The sequence below is a fragment of the Protopterus annectens genome, chromosome 4.part0 (assembly GCF_019279795.1).
Source record: "Protopterus annectens isolate FY-2018-M chromosome 4.part0, PAN1.0, whole genome shotgun sequence".
NCBI lineage: Eukaryota > Metazoa > Chordata > Ceratodontiformes > Protopteridae > Protopterus > Protopterus annectens.
The window spans coordinates 1,462,496,630-1,462,511,025 of NC_056733.1; the positions used below are offsets into that span (position 1 = coordinate 1,462,496,630).

Sequence of the window (14,396 nt, forward strand, 5' to 3'; positions counted from 1 at the left end):
TCACTTGAAACCACAGTACAGTTCAACTCTTATTTCACAGGTAGTGTAGCATCTCTAACCAAGGGATTCCCCAACATCCGATCCTAACCATGCCCAGCAGCCCACGTATCACTGCATCCATTTTCACTTTCAAACCTGCACCCACATTCCAAGTAAATACCTTAAAATAGCAGCCAGTAACATTGCCTACCCTGTATCAATTCATATAAATAGGTCAATCCAGGAATCCCATGTTCCCGCTCTTGAAAAAAATTGCACATTATCCCTATACACAAAGGAGAAAATTCCAGACATTACTAACTTTCGATCTGTAGCAGTCTCATCTCCCCTCCAGAATAGTTGCAAAATATATTTAAAAACAATTACTAAACTATCTCCTGCAGGAAGAACTCTAGTCCCTCACACGACATGGCTTCCATCTTTCCCACAGTACTAACACTGTACTTCTAACCTATGTATGTATATGTATGTGTATGTATATATATATATATATATATATATATATATATGTGTGTGTGTGTGTATATATATATATATATATATATGTGTGTGTGTGTGTGTATATATATATATATATATATATATATATATATATATAGTCAGTAAAGCTAGAGAACTCAAATAGAACAAGGTGATTTGGGATTATGCAATTTGAAGGGGTATTTTGGAGCTTCACAGTTCAGGCTCCTATACGTAGCACAGACAGAAGCCTATAATTCAAAGTGGAAAAGGTTGAAATGGGGGGAAGCTCAAGAAACAAGAGACTGGGATTTCGTATGCAAATCCTTGAAGAGTAACAATAACCATACAGAATATTATATTCATAAAGTAGCAGAAAGTATTCCAAGAACTAAGGCAACACGGGAATGGGGATAAGAGTGTCTGCTGGTAGGGATGACTGCAGTTAGGCATACAGACAGTAGGCAAGAGGGGACTGGAATTTATTGGAGAAAACTGGCAAAAGAACCAATGTATTGAGAGTAAATAGAGAGGGAAAGTTAGTAGAATGGGAAAAGGCCAAGAATTTATTTGGACTTCAGGCTAGAGATTGCTGTCCTTATCAAGGATTGATTTCAAAGTATAGACAAAGAGAAAGAAACAGGGGCTCCTAAGCAAAAGACCAGACTGGTAGAGTTTTTAGTAGAATCTAGAATAGAAGCTGCTGTTAAAGGAATAATTAGAGCATACAAAATATTGCATGATAATTATAAGAATCAATCAGACGAGGTTAGAAAGGCATGGGAAGAAAGATTGGACAAGCAGTTCACAAAGAAACAATGGGGGGAATATATGTATGTCTCCCCATTATGCAACAAAGTCTAGAAGATAGTGGATCTTTGCTTGGAAGTGTTTATATATGTATTTTTATACCCCAAGTAGACTCCAAAGAATTTTTCCTCAGTTAGGCAGCAAATGTTGGAATGTGATGGAAAAGAAAGAGGTAATTGGGAACATATTTTGTGGGACTGTAGTTAAAGATTCCCTGCAGACTATTTCAGAGATACTTGATGAGCAAAATGGTGTAACTAAGGAATTTTTTTTTTTTAGTTATGATACAGTCAGAATTGCCTAGACACATAGTAAGGCCTTCCTGAGTCTAATTATGGTGGCAGTCAAAAAAGCAGTTACTAGAGAATGGAACTCATTCTAAACCCCTTGTACTAGCAGTAGTGAATATAGTAACTGAGATATAACAACTGGAATTGGGACCTTTAGAAAAGGGTAAAAGCAAATTACATAGAAAAAAGATGGGAATTGTGGGAGCAGTATATGCAAAGGATGAATGAGGTTTAAAAGAAGGCAGGACTTGAATGAGCTATGTAATGTTTGACTGATGATGACTGGCTAGATTATAAGTGACGTATAATGTTTGGAATTAGTGATGTCAATTGTCAGTGTTGTTTTTGATGTATAATGTTTGCATCTAAAATCGTCAATATGGTTTGTTTTAATTTATATAAATGTATGATTTTCTGTATTATAAGTGATATTTTAATAAAGATGTTTCTTGTTTAAAAAAATATGTAAAGCTAGAGGTAATGGCAAACTAGTCTCCTCCTTATTTATAGACTTGTCCAAAGTCTTCAACAAAGTTTGCCACAGCAAAAGTCTACTTCATATGTCCATTAGGTCTCTCTCACCTCACTCTTCTGTGGTTCAAAAGCTACCTATCCAATAGGTATTGGTTAGTAAGTGGCACTTCACTTTCTGTCCATGCCTCCCAGTCACCACCGGTGTACCACAAGGCTCTCTCCTTGCTCCCCTGCACTTTAACATTCTCACCAACACCCTCCACCAATCCACACCACAGACCTTGCTAAAACAGTATGCAGATAACTCCCCACTCATTTGCACATCTGACAGCTTGGCACACCTTCAGAAAATTACTCAGATTACTCAGCAGTCTTTAACAGCAGCTGAAACATGGCCTTGTAACTCACAACTCATGTTCAACCCCCCCCCCCCCAAGGAAAACAAACTACTGTTTTCTCCAAATCCCTTTCCCATGAAAAAACAAAATTTGAAGACCCCTCTCCTGATGATACAACAATTGCTGTCACTTCTCATAGCAATTATTAGGGATGATGATCTTAATTCGACCTGCATATACAAAATTGCATTAAAAAAATCAAAAACTAGGGATGCTTTAGAGAGCCAAACTTTCTCACCAATGCAACTAAAGCTACACTTGCCCCGACTTATCTCCTGAGCCCCACACTTCTTTATGGTACTCCCATCCTTACTAACCTTCAGGCATCACAAAAGTCAACACTGGAACACTGATATAACAAAAGTTGCTAAATTTGCAGCTACTATCCCTTTCAGAACCCACCGATGTATAGCACTAAAAAGCCTAAACTGGTTAGAACAACTCCATCAACTAACGTGCACAGCCTCTTAGTTTACCATCTATAAAATTATCAGGAATCTGCATGCTTGTCCGGCAAAAAAAAAACATTCTACACAGCTATGTTTCTAGTCGATCATTAAGATCCAATGACCAAAAACTTTTGTCTGTCCACAAACCTCTCAAATCTGCTGGTCATTGTCTGAACTTGTACCATGATGCTAAGGCCTGGAACTCCCTATCTCTACCCATCAGATCAGTTCATCCCTCCCATTCTTCAAAAGTCATTCTTAAAGACTTCCTAGCCAAAAGCTGTCTCCCTCCTTTATTAGCACCAGGATAAACTATATCCCTAAATGTGAACACATACCTATTCATACCTGACATTTCCTTACTTTTCCTTCACTCACTCCCTTCCTTCTATCCATTTCTGTACACTAGATTTCTCTTTAAATATACTATAAGCCTGCTCTCCTCTCCCTTCTTATTGCAATTCCTGTTTGTATTATACCAGCTTACCTTTAATTTGTGTATGAAGTGGCTAAAATTTCTCCACCTGTTAAATCACTGTTGTATAATTTGCATCTATTCTTAAGCACCGTTTTCATATTCTTATTTGATGTAATTATTTAAACTGTTTTTGCTTTTCTGTATTTTTAAAAGACTAAAATTATTGTTCTTAAAAGGTTTTGTAATACTTTGGAGCATTTCTTCCCAGGCGTCTGCTGAAAATGGGTTCCTACACAGTCAGACTTTCCTAGTAATCAAACGTCAATCAATAATGTTAATGCATTATTTTGTAATTTTAATTGTATGCATCTGTTTTCTAGTAATGCAGTGTTTATATCACTGGATTGTTTCATTTATGATGCTTGTTTGATAGTGTAGTGCTGTGTAGCCTAAGTGCCATAACAGTGAAATTTTATGGAGGGTAGACGCGTCATACGTAGTGTAACCCCACTCTTGACATCACATTTCTCCTGAATAGTACCATTCCATGCAACTAAATATGAGAGGTGGACAGTCCATTGTACAGTTCACCAATGTAAGTGATGTGCATGTTGTAGAATTTTGGGGTGAAAGTGCACTGTTTTAATAGAACTGTAGGAAACCTCTTTGAGATAATTCTGAATATTTATTTCAGAACCAGCCTCCAGATGAAAAACTGAGGAAACTGAAGAAGAAGCCCCCATTGAAGAGGAAATCTCAAGTGGAGGTGACAAAAGAGAGGGAGGATGAATGTTTCAGTTGTGGGGATGGAGGGCAACTGGTTTCTTGCAAGAGGCCTCGATGCCCAAAGGTTTACCATGCAGACTGCCTTAACTTAACCAGGAGACCTGCAGGTGAGTGTCAGCTTTTATGCTCTCAGAAAATAATTGTTGAAGTACTTGTAATGACAGCTTTAACAAAATTTAGTAATACTTTTCCTTTTATTAGTAAAGACGATTACAGAGAAACATAATTATTTTGAGAAGTATTTATTTTTTAGATAACTCTTAATGCAACATATTTGTTAATTTAGTGTGTATTTGTATCAGGCCTTTGTGAACTATTCGTAGTCATAACCAGAGGCCATACAAGAGTACAGTGCTTTACAGAATAAGAGTCAAAAAACACACACAGTATTTGTTAAATTAAACCTCAGTGTCTCCAGTTTGACTATCTAAAAAGAATTTTAAGTATGAGTAATAGATGGACAAAGCACTTGTAGTTAACCTAGGACATTGATTTCTAGTGTAGTTTCAGATGGGCATTAACTCTTTCTGATGGTCTCTATTTGCATTTTTAACACTGGAGGGGAATGATTTAAAGTGGTTGATACCACAGTAGGAGTAAGCCATGTCCTCTAATTTTGAAGTTTGGGTTTCCTGCATACCACCTCGTAAGACATATGAAAACTTGCTTTGAGTTTATTCTTTCTAGTTCAGCAAAGTAAAACTAATTTGTAGTGACTGATCCAGTACCTTCAGAATCTTACTTCAGGAGGCTGTCTCCATCTGGTGTATTGGGTGCATGTAGTAGAGATTCAGAATGCTTATGCTTTTGTCAGTCTGCTAAATTGCAGTGGCTTATTGTGAGCCTTAAAATATTACATTAATATTCATTTAAAAATGAATTGTTTTAATGAGGTTAGGTTTAGAATGTCTGAGCCAATACTACATCAGTAATCACGTATGTCTCTACTTAGAAATGCTCATCAATACCTTCTATTTATTTGCAAGCCTTACAAGTGTGGCGGTGTTGCAGACACTTGTTGCAACATCTACTTAAACTAAACATTAAAGTCCAAGGTTGTTTAATTTAAGAGTAGCTTCTGCTTTATGAATGCACAATCCAGCTAATTGTGCACTACTGCCAGTGAGACTAGGTTCAGGAGCAGTCAAATGGTACAAACCTCTGGAAGCATTGCTGCAGTAGGGCACTAGACCGTAATGCAATGCAGTGTTTTGGTACCAAGTTGGAACTTGCTGTATTGGTTATGGCAATTCCATTATCTGCATTGCCACTGAAGTCATGTTTGTTTTATTATATGCATGTATTTTACTTTTTAACAATAAAACTTCTGTTTCCTGTACTTTTGTAACTTAGTGGAACTCTGACTTCTTTGTCTGTTAAGGCATACTCAGTACACTTGCAAGTAATAAGCATGCAGCAAGCAAGGGCTTTCCCACTTTGAAAAGTGACACTTTTCCCTGCTCAGCTTGGTCAAGTCACATGTGATTTTCTCTTCAAAGCATTTTGCATGATAAGGTATGTATTTAAGTTTTGTAAAAATGACAGTGTTCTTTTTGTTTCATATTAAATGTTTAAACACGTCCAAGTCTTACTGCATTTCAAGGTTAGCACAAATCTAAAATTAAACCTTTACTCCCAGTGGCAAAAGTTTTGTGTATTTTTGTTTGTGTGAGATTTCAGGGGTGCATGAAACTACTGAGTTAGAAAGCCGCAATCCAGAAGCATGGCTGAAGTCACAGATGTTGGCTTCTAGATGTCCGGCCCCTAATCAATTAATGGGTTAAATGCTAGGCACAGCTGTTCAAGGCATAGATACAAAAGCAGTAAAATAAATACATAAACTGTATTAATGTGTATGGACTTTAAATGCTAGTGTACTGAGGTGGTCACAATGAATTGGCCATTGTAATTATTACTAGCCTGAGAGTGTCAGAACCCACATACATTTACTGTTCTCTGGCAAGCAAAAATAATCTTATAAAAGTGAAATTTATCTTAATATATTGTACCATAAGGCTAAAGAAAGAGGTCAGAACTTTTATTGAAAGTGTAAACTGGGCAAAAAAAGTCAGCTCAGTGATGAATGGATGGTATGAAGCATCAATGGCACAGCAGGTAGCACAAACTGTTTTGATGCAGAAGTCTATGGGTTCTGTTACCACACCAGGTAGATGGATTGCTGACAGTGTAGTGCAGCATAGTGGGGGGCAGAGAGGTGCTGCACTCAGGTGAGACTTAGGGCCCCATCTGCTTGAGTTGGTGGTAGCTCAGGTGGATGTAAAATATTCCACTGTACCTATTGAAAAGAGTAGAGGAAGTTCCATGAGGGACTGGAAATTGTCCCTCAAAAACAGTGTACGCTTGGTGGTGGTACACATCCCTTTGGCATCTAGTTGATTGAATAGCTGAAAGGCAAAGCAGACAGATGTTCCTACGTCATAAATACCAGCTGTTGGGCAGTGACAAAAGGATATTTCAGAAGTGAGGTGAAACAATGTATGATTTGTCTCTCAGCTTCAGTATCCAAAGTCAAAGTAAACTTTGTCATTTAGAACTACACACACGTACCCTAAATGAAATTTTGTGCAACAGCTCAATTCTTGAGATTACAAAGGAAAGTAGAAGAATAAACATAACTAACACATACAATACTACTCCCTGTACATGCAAGGAAAAGCAGAGACATTTACCAACACTCAATCGAAAGGAATACCCTCCCCTGAGTTAAATTAACTACCCTATTTAAAGCAATACAAAACACACTACAGATTGAACAGTGCCCAAGTTGTTTGTCTAATGTTGCACTTGAGTGGATTAAATAATACTATGGATATAATACCTAAATATTGCACTTACTTGGAATTATTTAAGTATATGTTGCACAAATAAATAAAAACTGACTTGTGTCCAGACCCCTGGGACTAGTGCCTGAGTTCAGAAGATTAATCACTGTAGGGTAGAAACTGTTATTAAATCTTGCAGTCCTGCAGCAGATGCAATATATCCTGTCCGATGACAGATGCTTAAACAGTCCATGGGCAGGATGCATGTTGTCCTGTATTATTTTGGTGGCCTTTCAGATGCTTCTTACAGAATAAAGATGTTGCATCGATGGAAGACTGGAACCTGTTACCTTCTCTGCGACCCTCACCACTCTGCAGAGCCTTTCCTTTTGTAATTGTGCAGCTTCCAAGCCACACTGTGAAGTTGCAGGTAAGGATGCTGTCTATTGTACTTCTATAGAAGGTGGAGACGATATGAGGAGAGAGCTTAGCTTTTTTCAGCCTTCTTAAAAAGTGGAGGTGTTGGTACACTTTCTTGGCCAGTTGGCTGGTGTTTCCCGATCACTAGAGATCCTCTGATGTGTGTACACCCAGGAATTTCATACTCTTAACCCTCTCTACACTCTCACCATTGATCCTGACAACTGGGTGGTTTGTTCTCCTTTTCCTGAAGTCAGTAATTTCTTTGACCTTGCTTACATTCAGGTCAAGGTTGTTCCCCTCACACCAACTGATCAGAAATGCAACCTTTTCTCTGTACACCCTTTCGTCCTCCTTTGTGATGAACCCCACGACTGTAGTGTCATCAGCAAACTTGATAATATGGTTGGACTTGTGCTTAGCATAGCAGTCATGTGGGTCAGGATGATGAATAACAGTGGGCTGAGAACACATCCTGTGGAACCCCGGTGTTAATCGTGATGCACTTTGATCTGTTCTTACCTGAATGCACCCTCTGTGGTCTCTCAGTCAGGAACTCCCAAGATCCAGCTACAGAGAATTTTACTATCACCTGCATTGGTACCACCATATTAAATGCAGAGCTAAATTCTGTGAACAGCATCCTCGCTTAGTTGTCTTTGCCCTTTAAATGCTTAAGGGAGATGTGTAGTGCTACTGATATGGCATCAGCTGTGGATCAGTTAGCTCTGTATGCAGACTGCAGTGGGTCAAAGTCAGGAGGTAGGCATGAAGAAAGGATGCATCTGATGTCAGCCTTCATTCAATTATGACAGTTGGGTTTCGGTTCCATCTCCGGAACCGAATCAGCTGATATAACAAGCTCGCACCAGCCAAAAACTCTCGAGCTAAGGTTACCCATAGTGCCTCTCTCCTCAGATCTCATTTGCCGCGTAGAGTTTCGAGACGCGTCAGGCCTGTTCTCAAGTTAAGTGTTGCATTTTTTCAAATCTTTCAAGTATTTCACTTCTATTTTTTTCTCTAAAATCTCTGTATTGTTAGTTGTTTTTATAGTTATATAGTCCCTTTACTGTGTGAGTGCTTTCTTCTCCTAATTACCTTGTTGGTAGTTCTTCATGCCATTGCTGGTACAGGCCCCTCCCTTCCCCTTACCTCTTGGTAATCTTAATACCATTGTTGGTATTTTTCCTTCCTTTCTTTTACCCTCTTGGGTATACCTCTACTACCGTTGTTGGTAAAAAGTCTTGACAGGATTTCTTACTGCTCATTTTGCTATTACCATAGTATTTGTTTGTTGCTTTATTGCTGTTACCGTAGTATTTGTTGACAATGGCTGACAAAAAGGTACCACTGGTTTTAAACAGTGTGACAAATGTGGCAGGGAGACGTCAAATTCTGATGGGCATCTCTCCTGTGTATACTGCTTAGGAGTACCACACTTCCAAGTCCAACCTCCGTGCGAGCTCTGTAAGTGCTTTAGTGCCCGTACCTTAGCAGAGCATAAAAGTAAGTTAATTTTAAAGGGTCTGCTAAAAACTCCTTTCTCGGAGGCTTTATCTGAGGTGGAGGTATCAACCCCTCCTAAGAAAGAGACAAAGAAAAGGAGTCATTCGGTTCCAACGTCTCCTCAGCCACAAGTACCAAAAACTTCTAAGACCCAGATTCATACTGAACCTAAGACTAAACTTGCTAAACTGCCACCAACGACTATCTCGGCACTGGAGCCAAAAACCCACTCCACGGTGCCTTCTTTGACTACAGAACCGACTGCAACAATTGCCATGGTACTGAACCCTTCCATGGTACCACAGACCCTCTCTGCACTAACAGTAATCTCTCCCTTAAAACTGGTCACTCCCTCCCCATCGCAACTTTGAAGTCTTTCAACCTCCATGCCGAAGGTCAAGACACTAGCCAGGACCCGATACTCCCCATCCATTGACCCCTTTGTTGGACAGCAACTTAGTCCATTTCTTGATTGGCCAGAATCCCTATCGGGGATGTCCACTTGTTCAACCAGGGGCCTTTTGGAGCTTGATGTAGTGAGACTTGTGGACCAGCTGCTAGTGGCCAGAGGCATCCCAACTCCATCCAGGACCTCACAATCGCCCGGAGCCAAGGGTTTTTCTTCAGACTGCAATCTATATTCCTCCTTCAGTTGAACAAGTCTTGGAGCCCTCAATGCTGACACCCCTCCTGGTGCCAGCTTCTTTAGTTCCACCAGTGGATCTTACTGTGGCTCTGGAACTGACCCTATGGACCACGGCTCAGTCAGAGCTGACCCACCCATGGGACCATGACTGGTGTGTCGGTACCATGCTCCCTAGTACAGCACCAATTTTTTTCTATGGTGCTGTCTATGGTTCCAGTTGCTTTGGCCTCTCATGTCTCCTTCCATGGAAATGGACTCATCGGAACAGGGTGTTATCCTGGATGTTCGTGTTTCACTGTTGCAGTCATTACACTTGGGTTATCCTGCTGGCAGGCTACCCGTAGTCGGCCTGAATTCCAAAGTCCTGGTCCGGTATCGGTTGCTGTCACCTCTTTCCTGACGTCAGTGTGCCAGGGGTATAAGAGATACAGCCGACACCATTTTCTTCAGTCTTTCTTGCCGCGCGGTGCCTGAAGCAAAAGCAGTTCGCAAGTGCTGGTCGGCCGATTCCTGAGATTTTCGAAATCGAATTTCAGATCCGAAGTCTTCAATAAAGCTAAGTACCCCTTTGGGGAAACTTTTTTCTTGCTCCAGACCAATGTCAGAAAAAGTTAATCGTATTTCTTGTGGGAAGCAAATACCTCATAAGGATTTCCACTCTTACTGTATTCCTTGCCTAGGCCCTGACCATGACGTTGCTAGTTGTCGGTTTTGTGCTAGATTTAACCCATGCACTATTAAGCGTCAGCACAATTTTGCTTTTCATTATTTTGGCAGAAGGTTTAATTACATAATGTCGTCGGAACAACCATAACATTCATAAAAATCGCAAGGATAAAGACAAGGACAAGCATCCGAGGTCCAAAACCGGCGATGAAGCCTCTTCTAGGCCGTTCGCCGGTGCTCAGTGAGGCGCTTTTGCTGCCCCTTACTCCCACTACCTCAGAGCCACAGGCCACCTCCAACTCCCATGTGGAGACAGCTAGGCCTCTGAATACTCAAGGTATTGGCCCTTCGGAAATTAATCCCTCAGATGTGTCCGGAGCCGCTGAGCAGGCATCGGCTTCTGAGGGTGTCTTCAGACCTACACAACTTTATATAAAGCCTACTTTAGCATCCAAGACAAAGTCTAAAACAGTTTTAAAGACAAGGAAACCAGTACAGCATTCTCCAGGACAGGCTTCTATGCCTAAGAAACAGATGCTCAAAATGGCCGAAGACCTAATTACTTTGATCAGGGGTTCCCATTCTCCTCCTGATAAGAGGCCCAGGCAAGACTCTGAATATGATTCCTCTGATCAGGTTTCCATTTCCTCTGATTCCTGTTCTGATCAGGAATATTCTGTTCCTCCCTATGAGGATTCTGATGCTGAAGATTCTATTCCTTCAGCTTCGCCTCCTGAGGACTATTCTTTTGGGGAAATCCTGCATACCATGAGGGAGCATTTCCATTGGGAGAGCCAGAATTATTCCGATTCTAAGAAAAGACTTAGAGACTTTCTTTTACATCTTCAGCACAGACCTCTTGCAATTCCCCCTGTTCTAGACATAGTAGATGATGTTTTTTCAGAGTCCGGCCTGTCTCCAGACTCTTTACCTCCTGCCCCTGTTAAGCCGGGCAGATAATACAGGGTCCCAGACTCCCATAAAGTTCTTTACAAAAACCCTGCTGCTGACCCAGAAACTCTCTCACAGGGTCCCAAAGGGGTCAAAGCTGCTTCTGCCAAAAACCCTGTCCCCTCAGACAGAGATTCTAGGGCTTTGGACAGATGGGGGAAAAAAGTTTACACTTCTGCTACCTTGGCTGTAAGGGCTTTAAATTGTCAGTTTCATATGCTCAAATATCAGCAATACTTAATGTCTTTGTTAAAACAAAAAATGTTGACAAATTCTGAATGTTCTGAGAACAAAGATTTGCAGGATTTATTGCATGCAGCTGAACAAATGGGAAAACATACTTTGCAATGTGGCTATGATTCACTGGAGGCCTCATGCAGGGCCGCTGTTGGGTTCTGTTATTAGAAGGCATGTTTGGTTAAAGGAACAGAATCTGCCTGATCATGTTAAAGCAAAATTATTGGATGCTCCATTACAGCATGATACTTTGTTTGGTGTTAAGGCAGAGGAGGTGTTAAAGAAAATGGAGGATAAGGCAAAATCTGTGCAGGCAGTAAAGGATTTCTTACAGGTACAGCCACCCAGATTTAGCACAAATTGGTCCTTTCCAGTGTCAGACAGACCACAAAGAGGCAGATTCAGACGCCCTAGAGGCAGGCAACAGCCCCAGGGCTCATACAGGCCCAAACAATGGGGTGTTTCTACCTCCAAAAGCGAAGACGACATATCACAGCCTTATAAAAAAACAGTCCTAATGACTTCCCTCTGCCAATGCCAAGCACTTATTTTTTGGCAGCACCCTTAGGGGGAAAGCTAGCACTTTTTTCACAAAACTGGCAAAAGATCACCCAGGACAAATGGGTCTTAAATATAGTCTCTCAGGGTTACAGGTTTCACTTTCACACCCTTCCAAAGGCAAAAGGCATGCCAGACCTGCCACGCAATCAATGGCAAGAGGCACAAAAGCAAGTTACATCTCTCATGGACATGGGGGCTATTCAGCCAGTGCCACAACAAGAGCAGGGACAAGGATTTTACTCAAGACTTTTCTTAGTACCGAGAAAGGACAAAGCCTGGAGACCAATTCTGGACCTGTCTATTCTAAATACTTTTCTGGACTTCCCAAAATTCAAAATGTTGACTCTACAGCAGCTTCTGCCCATGCTGGACAAGAAGGCTTGGCTTGTAACTTTGGACCTCAAAGGGGCATACCTGCATGTCCCAATCAGACAATCTTGCAGAAGATACCTCAGATTCATAGCTGGCTCACTGCACTACCAATTCTCTGCACTGCCCTTTGGCTTATCTACTGCTCCCAGGGTCTTCACAAAATGCCTGGCACCAGTAATTGCATTTTGCAGACAAAGAGGAATTCAAATATACCCCTACTTGGATGACTGCCTTATTCAAGCAAAGGACAAAGATATTCTACTACAGCATCTGGCGTTTGTAAAAAGATTACTAATTTGCCTAGGGTAAACGAAAAGAAATCAAAACTAGTACCCTCTCAAGAGATAATATTCCTGGTTGCAAGCTTAAATACAACTGCCCAGATGGCTTTTCTCACGCCAGACAAACAAAGGCATCTGACTTCTTACTTCAAAGACTTGGCAACAAAGATCCAGTTATCTGCAAGAAAAATTCTGCAGGCTCTGAGCTACATGGCATCCTGCATTCTACTAATTCCATATGCAAGACTGCATATGAGGAAACTACAATGGTATCTAAAAAGTGTTTGGACTTAACATTGCCACAACCTGGAAACAGTAATTACTCTCATTCCCTGCCTGCAACAGGAATTTCAGTGGTGGGCACAGGCCTGTCACCACAACAAGGGACAGCCATTCACCTTACCCACTGCCAGGCCGACACTAACAGATGCAGCAGATTATGCCTGGGGGGTGCACATGGCAGGAAAATGTATTCAGGGTACATGGCCCACAAACCAAATGTATCAATCAAAAAGAGATGCTAGCTGTACAAAATGCCCTGACAGCCTTCAAGGATCTACTTCATCCAGGACAACTACTGATAAAGACGGACAATACTACAGTCATGTGGTACATAATCAAGCAAAGGGGCACACATTCCTACCCCCTCTGCAGGCAAGCCATGACTTTGTGGAACACAGCATTGACTTTTCAAGTACATCTGCAAGCACAATTCCTGCCAGGAAAGACAAATACTTTGGCAGACGAACTAAGCAGAAACCTCATGGATCCTCACGAGTGGAAACTGGACCCACAAATCTTCAACATGATAACAGGGAAATGGGGATGCCCAGACATAGATCTATTTGCTTCCCCTCACAGCTGCCAGCTACAGAGATTCTGCACTCGGACTTATCACAAGCAAGCATGGAAAGTGGACACCCTTTCATTCAGCTGGAAAGCCCTTACAAGTATATGCCTTCCCTCCTCTGCCTCTCCTCTCCAAGGTACTCCTAAAGGTCAGACAAGAGAAGCCAAAAATGATACTGATTGCCCCAGACTGGCCACGCCAGCACTGGTACCCAATCCTAAAGAGCTTGTCTCAAGGCCCAGCCTGGACATTGCCTCTAATACCTCATTTGCTGACCCAACAGAACAATCATCCTGCACAGCCAACTCAGGACCCTAAATCTGGTTGCATGACGGATAATGTAATCATTCAGAACACACCTCTCTCTAAAGCAGTTATGGATGTTATTTTGGAGGCCAGGAGGCCCAGCACCAGAAAATCTTATGCAGAAAAATGGAAGAGATTCTGTGCTTAGAACCAAGCACAGGGAATTGACTTGCTTGAACCAAATATTCCTCAGATTTTGCAATATCTAACTGAGATGCTGGACAAAGGCCTATCCTTCTCATCAATTAAGATCCATGCCTCTGCCATTTCAGCTCATTACAATACTGACTCATCTATTTTTTCTCATCCACTGCTAAGACAGTTTCTCAGAGGGGCCAAAAACATAAGACCTCCAAGGAGAGCTCCAATACCTACATGAGACCTCAATTTTGTCTTGGAAAAACTGCCTCCTTTTGAGCCTGCCAATACAGCAGAGGTAAAATTCTTGTCATGGAAAACCACTCTTCTCCTAGCGATAACTTCAGCAAGAAGAGGCTCAGACTTACAGGCACTAATGGCTGTGGAACCTTTTATTATTTTCCATCAGGACAGGATTTCTCTAAGGACAAACCCGACATTTATGCCTAAGGTAGTGTCCAGCGTGGCTCGTAACCAAACCATACATTTGCCTACCTTTTATCTAAACCCACATAAGGGGGAGAGACTTCTGCATACTTTGGACATGCACAGACAGCTACGCTTTTACTTGGACAAGATTAAAGCCTTCAGAAAG

The 14,396-nt window shown here is 41.3% G+C and overlaps 1 protein-coding gene across 6 annotated transcripts in view; it reads left to right on the forward strand.

Moving 5' to 3' along the window:
• NSD1 (nuclear receptor binding SET domain protein 1) overlaps positions 1-14,396 on the forward strand; it is a 1,335,896-nt gene that overhangs the window by 1,178,657 nt on the left and 142,843 nt on the right. For 5 of the 6 annotated variants that reach the window (XM_044069301.1, XM_044069302.1, XM_044069304.1 and 2 more), the window contains one exon: positions 3,993-4,191. In XM_044069301.1, the coding sequence (XP_043925236.1) occupies positions 3,993-4,191 (199 nt within the window). Of the gene's footprint in view, positions 1-3,992; positions 4,192-5,465; positions 5,600-14,396 lie in introns of all 6 variants that reach the window. The other variant, XM_044069305.1, reaches the window with a different exon arrangement.